This window comes from Cupressus sempervirens, chromosome 11, assembly GCF_028749045.1.
Source record: "Cupressus sempervirens isolate cs-2001-9-10 chromosome 11, ASM2874904v1, whole genome shotgun sequence".
Lineage (NCBI taxonomy): Eukaryota > Viridiplantae > Streptophyta > Pinopsida > Cupressales > Cupressaceae > Cupressus > Cupressus sempervirens.
The window spans coordinates 535,752,995-535,762,236 of NC_143128.1; the positions used below are offsets into that span (position 1 = coordinate 535,752,995).

The 9,242-nt window shown below is 33.7% G+C and overlaps 1 protein-coding gene across 1 annotated transcript; it reads right to left on the reverse strand.

The window, feature by feature from the left end:
- Window positions 1-470: 470 nt before the first annotated feature.
- On the reverse strand, window positions 471-7,933 carry LOC149530746 (fe(II)/2-oxoglutarate-dependent dioxygenase 4-like). Its single transcript, XM_089811851.1, has 3 exons — window positions 7,407-7,933; window positions 1,958-2,285; window positions 471-896 (listed from the first exon to the last, which is right to left on the reverse strand). The coding sequence occupies exons 1-3, from the start codon at window positions 7,874-7,876 to the stop codon at window positions 642-644; spliced, it is 1,053 nt and encodes a 350-aa protein (XP_089667977.1). The 5' UTR covers window positions 7,877-7,933; the 3' UTR covers window positions 471-641.
- Between the last annotated feature and the right edge of the window lie 1,309 nt (window positions 7,934-9,242).

A 9,242-nucleotide genomic window follows, 5' to 3' on the forward strand; every position in this document is an offset into this window, starting at 1 on the left:
ATCTCAACCCTAGGTGCTAAACCCTAATCCTAACTATAACACTAATTTGAAACCCTAATCACAATCCTAGCCCTTACCATAATATTGGTCATGATGCAAACCCTTACCCTAGCCATAATCCGATTATCCTCATAACTTAAACCCTAATTCTAAACCTACATCTAAATTTCAAACTTGACCATAATAAAAAAGCATGACCCTAACTATAACACTAACCATGATGTAAACCTATCCTAGAGTTGCAATCCTTATATATACCATTATTGTCTATACATAAAATACACTATAGAGATGCATTCTTTTTTCTATCATGCCTATATATAAATTTATATTCCATTAAAGACATTGTATAAATATAATCTTTTTCTTTTTCTTTTTCTTTTTCTTTTTTAAAAGAGCAAAAGATTGTATAGAAATGCAATCTTTCTATACACCATAATTCTATATACATATAATATTCCATAAAAACATTGTAGAAAAAAAATCTTATTACATAACTGTACATACATACAATATTCCATAAAAATCATGGTAAATTATATTTTACCGTGCTTACAATTTATGCATATGCATCTGGGAGACTTAGTTTTGAACTTATTTATGCATCTAAGAAAAGTTGTTCTTTTAAATTCCCATACCTATCAAATTCTGAAGTTGTAGATTTGTATATTCTCAACTCCCAAGTTTTTAAAATTGCTATCTTTCTTTCGCTTATAAAACTTTCCCCAATTGTACTCCCTGTACTTGGGAGGGTTCTCTGTACTCACCATCTCCTCCAAAGGTTTGACGTTCACATAGTGTGAAGGATTAAAGAAAAATGGAATGGAGAGGCGTTTTCGGCTGTCATTCACAACCGCTCTGTGCTCTACACTTTCATACCTGTCATTGCTCCACACCTGCCATGGCATTCAAGGAATCAATCAGAATTGAAAATTGTAGGCAACAATTTCTTGTAAGCAGGCCTATGGCTTTTGTTAAAGCTAGGTAAATGGCTATGTTGGAATGAACTCAAAGAATCAGTACATTGTGACTCTTTAAATATCAAATCTTCATCAACACCGGTGAATTAAAATCAGATTATACTAATGATTTATTATCTCTGAATTCAATTATATTAGAGTTTTGCATCAATATTTGGAACATATTCTGTAAACAATCAGAATCAGAATGAAAGAGTGCATAAAAAAAAATGGTTTGATCTACAACTTCCCATTCTTCTTTTCCTTATACACTCTTTCATCTTAATGGTCCATAACTTTCATACGGTAAGGATGAAAGAATATATACGAAAAAGGTAAACTAGTATTGGCTGGTCTGCAATCTACCATTTCTCCTTTCATCCTTATGCACTCTTTCATCCTAGTGATCCAAACAATCGGAATGCACATTTACAGCAGTGAATTAATATCAGTCACAATTTATAATATTAGATTTCTATAATGTATTATATCAATGATTTGCTATTTTTGAATTCAATTATAGATTTAAGTTTTTCATCAATATTTCAGAATACACATTGTAATCTATACGATCAGAATGAAAGAGTGCATAAAGGAGAAATGGTTTGATCTGCAACTTCCCATTTCTTCTTCTCCTAGTGCACTATTTCATCAAAATGATCCATATAGATTCTATACGATCGGGATGAAAAGGAAAACTGATATCGGTTTACAACCTACCATTTCTTCTTCTCCTTGTGCACTCTTTCATCCTAATGATTGAAACAATCAGAATGAAAGAGTGTAGCACAAGGAGGAGAAATAGTGTTGATCTGTAATTCGCCATTTTTTCTTCTTATACAATCTTTCATCCTGACAATAGATCATAGAATGTGCTTTGAAATATTGATACAAAACACTCCCACGCAATCAAATCCAAAATAACAAATCATCACCACTAAACATTAAAAGAGGTATGACCTCGCTGAACAATTTAGGGAAAATAGAAAAACAAATACCTGTATGCAGTCTCCAACATTGACAACAAAGGAGTCGGGCAGGGGGTGAGCAGGTATCCATTGACCATTGTCCTTGCGCTTCACCTCGAGACCACCCACCTGGTCTTGGTAAAGAAGGGTGAGGCCACCAGGATCCTTGTGCCTGCCCACACCTAGTGCCAGCTCAGGAGCCGGGCACGCCGGGTACCAATTCAGTCGCCCAAGGCTTATATCATCTTGGAAATATTCATTCAATCGGTCGCTGGGCAAGCCAAGGCTCCGTGCTATTAATTCTAGCAATTTGAACGACAACTCCCTTGCAGCCTCTGCGTAGGCCAGGCAAGCCTCTCTGCAACAATTTCCCCAGGAAACAGAAATCAGTAATGAAGCTGCTATTATATAGAGTTATAAACGAACTAAACTAATCACAATGCTAAGAAAAGAAATAGCCAACATTGGTTGAAGATTGGGTAAAGATTAGTTCAAATTGAGCTTGATAGGGAAAAAAGCATTCGTGTAAGATTTTGCTTGTATTAATATTTTAGATTTTCTCCTACAGTTCTTTCATTCTATAAATGATCGATTATGGAGTGTAACCTAAAATTGATTCAAACAAAATCTTATACAATAAAATTCAAAATCAAAGCAGTAAAACAGGGGATGATTAATTAAAAGTTGATTCAAATAAAATCTTATACAATAAAATTCAAAATCAAAGCAATTAAAAAGGAGATGATTAATTGAAAATGTTTGATTGATTGAAAATGTTGGATGTGGAAATATTTGATTGGATGGGGCAAACAGTAATTTTCAGCATGCCCTAAGAATGAAGAAGTGCGATGGGTTAGTTACTACTTCTTCACCTCTTTTTAAAGTTTTTTTTCTAATCTATTAATGATGGATTAGTGAGAGCGATTTGAAACAAAGCTATATCCATATACTTCATGGATTGAGGAAAACTCGTGTCAATTATAGCAGCTAAATGTGTCATTTAATTGTTGTAATTTTTCATCTACTAAACTTGAGTTTTCAGACTGTTTCTTGCTCAAAGAAACCACTTTAAAAAAAAAATCTCTTCCAAATGCCATTATTGTTGAGTTCATGATTCAATCCCCATGGTATTATCACCTTGTTCAAACCTACAGCTTAATGGTCCAATGAAGGCCCATATGCCCTAAGAATGAAGAGGTGTAGTGCTCTGTTCGAATAAGTTTCAGACTGTCTCTGGGCCCTAGGCTGACTGCCTCACAGCTAGGGTTTCTGCTGCTGAGAACATGGAGGAAGGTATAAGGTGGGGATTGTAGCATGGTTTTGTCCTCCCCTCTGGCAAGTCAGCAAGCAATTTTAGTATCGCAAGGCTTTGAGGGTTTTCAAATGACCCTTCCAAAGCCTTTCCCCTGTGCAAAGTCTGAAGATTGGTGCAATTTTCCTTTGCCCTTTGCTTAGTCTAAAGGATGCTTTGCTAGAGAGTCCTGATTGGTCGCTAAAATGGCTTTTGGCAGTGGTGATTCTGGGTTGCCTTCTACAAATGGATGTGTAATGGAAACCATTGATGTGCCATCTTGTTCCTTAGAGATAGCCAGATATCTTGGGCAGATAAAGTCCTGACAACATCCTGCGGTGTCTTTCTTGTTGGAACCGTTTGTGGATGAGAAAGCCTCCATTATAGGGCCCGTTTGTTAATTCCAGCAAACAAACGGGCCCTTACCTCTAGGCCAAACATTGATTTGGTTCGAGATAGGCTGTAAGAGAATGGAAGCTGCATGGGCTGTAAGAGAATGGAAGCTGCATGGTTAGATTGAGATCTCAGCTTTGGCTTGTCTTTTTTATAAGATTCTTTGCGAATCATAAGAATTGTGATATATAATTATTGGGGCATTTAGTTATTAGTATTGGTATTTTTGAGTAAGTCAACATTTTGAAATGGCAATTTTGGACCTAATAAAAAGATTTAAGTAATTCTTTCACCTACAGAGGTATATCGGAAAAAACAGCAAAATCCAAGACTACTAGGTGTTTCCTACAAGATGTTTTCCTCTATATAATTTATAATCTGAAAACATTTCAAATCTGTAATGTTTAAAAAGATCTATTTTTAAAATCAATTTTTATGTGTTAATTTCTTTTTTCTGATTGGATGAGTCTTTTTTCCCAGGGGTTTAACTGTATTTTTAATTTTTTTAAATGATAGAAATTCAGATCTCTCCAGAACATTCCATTTTTTACTTTATCAATTGAAAAAAAACATAAAAATAAAAATTAAACAGTGGCGGTAACACTGCAATTAGGGGGAGACAACACGCCGCCTTCATTTGTGACGCCATTGACGAATATTTTCCAGACACATTCAGACTGAAACACACCCGCACGCTGTAAACATGATCTGCAGCCTCCAATCGTAATCCTTGCGGAGCAGGGGATCTGACAGGGTTCATAGATGCGCTATCAATAAATTATTTGAACTAAAGTTGTGGATGGGGGCGACTCCCTCCAAATTCTTACTTGTTATAGGAGCAGCTGCCGCATGCACTACACTAAGAAGAGCGGGAATCGATCTGGTTGGCTTTTTGATAGTGAAATGCCTTCATACTTGTACAATGCTCATCAAAAAATAGTGAATTAAATCTCCAGAATATTCCAGTTTCATTCTAGAAGTTTCTTCTAACAGACAATCCCCAAATTTGTAGCCACGCAGCACTCGGATGAACCAGTGGAATTAAGCAATAATGGCTTCTTTGACGATTTGCCACTCTGTTGCAGGTGCAGGCACTGTAAATGCTACTCCTGCAACTCAATCAGACGGTCACTTCATGCGTGAGATTAAATTCATGAAGAAAAAGGGTTGTCAGGGCTGCATCTCTCGGCATCTTCAAAAGCTTAATTTTTTGGCACTGCATGTAAGTCGAACTCTGGCGTTCCCCTCACTGCTCTTGCTCCTCCTTCAACTGCTGTAAATACAATAGCTTTCCTTGGTACTCGGCCATCCCAACATCACCACAGACAAAAACCCTCTTGCCGCGCTTCTCCCTCGCAATTGAAAAAACAATGTTTTTTAAATCTCCTTCGTCAACCCATCCGTATTTCGATATATATATATATATTCCCTAGGCAGCGCAGGGAAAAGGAACTGTACTTCTTAATGGCGGAGGTAGAGTGAAGAAGAGGAGACGAGAAATGGGCTACGTGCACATCTGGAATGAGTGAAATTAGAAAATATTATAATTATAATTATATTATATTATATATTATATTAGTGATTGACTTCTATATTAATATTATTTAATATTTAAATATTACTGATGTTTAGCTTCATTTATTATTTTTATTATTTATTAATTAAGAATAGTATCATTTGAATAATATTACTGGAGAAATATTATTCAGTAATATTGTTTATTAAAAGTATTGACAAAGAAGAGTAATGAATTGGAGTAGTAATATATATTTTAAGTTATTCATATGTCAATATAAGATTATGACAAAACCTTAATTGATATTAACAAAAGTGGACAATAGCCTTTTATTAAGAAAACAAATAAATTTGTAAGATTTTGATAAAATAAATAAGCTATAATTACAAAATAATGAATGTAAAATATTGACAATATAAAATGGTATTTTCTGTGCAAAGAGATTTGTAAAAAGTTTGGAATCTTAGTAATAAGAACCTTAGTACCTCTTCAATAAGTTAATAAACGTGCTTCAAATGTTATAATAATTAAAATTTGATTCCTTGTGATATATCCATTGCCACTTTTAGGTTATTCAAAGTAAAGAAATTGGAACACACACCAGGTATTATTAAATTAAATCATACTAACACACATATATTAACACACCAGGTATTATTAATTTGAAGGAAATATTCAAGTTTTATATTGTGCCAATTACGAATATTCACTCAAGCCCTTTAATTCCCACTTGGATTATGAAAATTTATATATTTTAAAATATTCAATCAATGATACCTTAGTCAAATATTGTTCACTTTGGTTGGTGTACTTTGCATTAGATATGTTTTATTACTAGTTTTATATTACATTATTTGAGAGTTAGTAATCCTCCTTCTACTTTCTTGTTACCATCAATAGTTATCCAAGGATATCTTTTAAATCTTTATCTTGACTTAGATACAAAGAAATTCTATTCATGATATGTCATGCCATCTAGATTTAAGGACATATCTTCAAAATGATGTTAATAAGGGGTGTTCACATAATTCTTGATCATGATAAAAAATAGCATATACTTTCCAATTCAAAATATTTCTTAGTACTAGAATTCAAATATAAGTTTCATGAATATAAGATAATCATGTATTAAGAACTCTTTATCTATTGTAATAGAAAATAGATATAGTCAAGATTTAATGTCTCTAATTTATATTTTTATTATTGGTTTAAATTTAGCTCTCTTCTAGTTTTTTTGGTATCCAATTTTTTTACTTTTATATTCTTAAAATAAAATTTAATCTAATGTATTTCAAAATACAACATGGCCATATGCTTATATTTAAACTATATTTCTTCTTAGTATTTAGCATAATATAAATATCTAACTTTTGTTTTGTATAATTTAGTAATTATGAATACTACTTACAATAGCTATATAGTAATGCTAATTAATACTAATAGAATAAACAATTGCACAGCATTAAAAATTATGCACATATTTAATAATTTCTCAAATACGACAAAGTTATGACTAATAATTTTTCATTTGTATATTTATTTACGGCAAATACTGGCACTTGACTATATTGTCTTCTAACGAGTAAACATTAAAATTTTTAAGAAAAAAAATTATTCTAGAGGTTTTCTATGATGAGAAAAAAAGAAATGGACATGAGACTCACCTCTACTTTAGAACAATCAAGAATTTTGCATTTTTTTAAAACACAAGGTATATATAATGTTGTTTTAAATACTTTCAAATTTTCATGATCAAATTTTATTTATTTTCCGTTTTCTTATTTAACATTACCTTTAAAAATAAATTATAATACAATCTTTTGCTTCTTTCAATTCACAATATTATTAAATATTATTAGAACAAAACTATCTTCCATATAGGCAAGGACTCAAGCTGCTCTATCAGAACTCTTGTTTTACATTTCCCAAATGTTAATTTATCCACATGTCTTTTAAAACTTACGAAAAAATAGATCAAATTTTCGTGTCTTTTAAAACTTACCAAAAACACCTCTACTAATTATCTAAATTTTCGTAATATGGACTACCTCGTACTCTTTTTCGAGGACACTACAAACGAGGTGTACATACCCTACCCCAGTGACCTCTCTTTCAAGAGCTCTCTTTCAAGAGTATAAGTTCTACACCACTATGTCAACTCAGGAAAACATTAAAAAACACAAATTAACAAATTAACAGTTGAAACCCTAAAATCCCGAAATTTACCAGAATTCAAAGAAGAATTGCAGACCAGAAAGCAGCAGAGAGCAAAAGGCTACCTGAAATCCGTAAGCCCGCTCGGCCACTGGTTTACGACGGCATATGTAGCGAATTCATTTGGCTCAACAGATAGGGGCAATAGGGTTTCCTCTCGCGCCATAAAATCGAAAACCTCTTTCCAATCCCTCACATTTTTCGTAAGCTCGGTGTTGAAGTATCCCAAGGAATTATCAGCATCCCTGGCTACTTTTCTCTTTTCATCCAGAGGCAAAGAAAAGAAATTGTCTGCGGCGTACTCCAGGCGGCGTAGAAGATGCTGTGGAAAGCCATGGTTGATCAGGTGAAAAAATCCCCAATCTCTGCAGGCCTTTTTCACCTCCTCCGTTGAGCTATTTTCCAGATCTATCACTGGAATTTGCAGATTATCGGGGGGTAAAGCGGAAGAACGCTTTGGACGATGTTCTTCGTTCTGAATAAAGCTCTCTTCGAACTTCAAAGCTGCGCTGTTCTCGGCCGTTCCTACTCCCATTGCTGCAAATTTCTTGTTTTTTTTTTTCGCCTTCCGTTCTGTTTTATCTTTCTCTTTCGAGGAGAAAGTGCTGTGATTAGGGTTTATATACAGGCTAGATTGATAAGAAATGGCTTTGATTGAATGACGTGTGGTTATGATTTGACAGGTGACAACGGATTATCTGTCAACTGCTGCGCTGGAGTTTCACCATGGATTCCTCGTACGACGACTGGTTTCATTAACTAGCTATATATACCTCTATATATATTACTCCAAGAGTAATCGTTAATTCCAAAGTTATTTTAATCGAAGTTGGGATTAATGAAAATAAAAATAGGCGCTTCGAGAACGATTACTCTCGGCGTAATATATATAGAGGTATATATAGCTAGTGGCAGTCGCGGCGCAACCAAAAAAGTAATTTTAACTTTTTCTATTTTTTATAAGGTTAGTAGTGATTTTTTTATTTCTTTTTAAATATAGTTGTATAAACTTACTATAAAATAGTAGTAGTATAAAATTATTGAACATTTTTTTAAAAATCCTTATTAGTTTAATTGAGTTTAATTTTAAGGATATTGTTAGGTAAATTGTTATATTGAAGAGTAGAGTTAGGGTTAGGGTTAGGGTTAGATATAGGGTTAGGGTTAGGGTTAGGATTTTAAATAGAGTTAGGGTTAGGGTTAGGGTTAGGGATTTTAAATAGAGTTAGGGTTAGGGTTAGGGTTATAATTAGAGGTAGAGTTAGATTAGGATTAGAGTTACAATTAGAGTTACGGTTAGGGTTAGGGCTAGGGCAAGGGCTATTTTAGGATTACAACTATTCTTAGGGTTAGAGTTAGGGTTAGGTTTAGAATTAGAGTGTGTTAGTGTTAGGGTTAGGGAAAGGACAATGGTAAGAATTAGGGTTTAGGTTAGTATTATTGTTAGGTTTAGGGTTAGAATTAGAGTTAGGGTTGAGGTAGAGTTAGAATTAGAGTTAAAATAAGGGTTAGGTTTTTAGTGAAGATTTAAGTAAGGGTTAAGGTTTGGGTTAGAGTTTTGAATCGGGGTTGAGGTTAGAGTTAGGGTTAGGATTTTAGTGAAGATTAAAGTAAGGGTTAAGGTTAGGGTTAGAGTTTTGAGTTGGGGTTAAGGATAGAGTTAGGGTTAGGGTTTTAGTCAAGAGTAAACTAAGGGATACAATTAGGATTGGAGTCTAATTATGGTAAAGTTAGATTTATAGTTAGAGTTAGAGTTAGGGTTAGAGTTATGGGTATGGTTGGGGTAAGGTTTAGGGTTAGTGTTAGGGTTAGAATTAGAGTTAGGGTCAGGGTTAGAGATAGGTGTATAGAAAGGTTTAGAGTTAGGGTTAGGATTTTAGTGAAGATTAAAGTAAGGGTTA

Excerpts from the sequence above, each read along its gene's own strand:
- LOC149530746 (XM_089811851.1), bottom strand. The coding sequence starts at position 7,876 with ATGGGAGTAGGAACGGCCGAGAACAGCGCAGCTTTGAAGTTCGAAGAG. Across the intron at positions 2,286-7,406 it reads AGCGGGCTTACGGATTTCAG|AGAGGCTTGCCTGGCCTACG; the intron begins GTAGCCTTTTGC and ends AAATTGTTGCAG. Across the intron at positions 897-1,957 it reads ATGTTGGAGACTGCATACAG|GTGTGGAGCAATGACAGGTA; the intron begins GTATTTGTTTTT and ends ATGCCATGGCAG.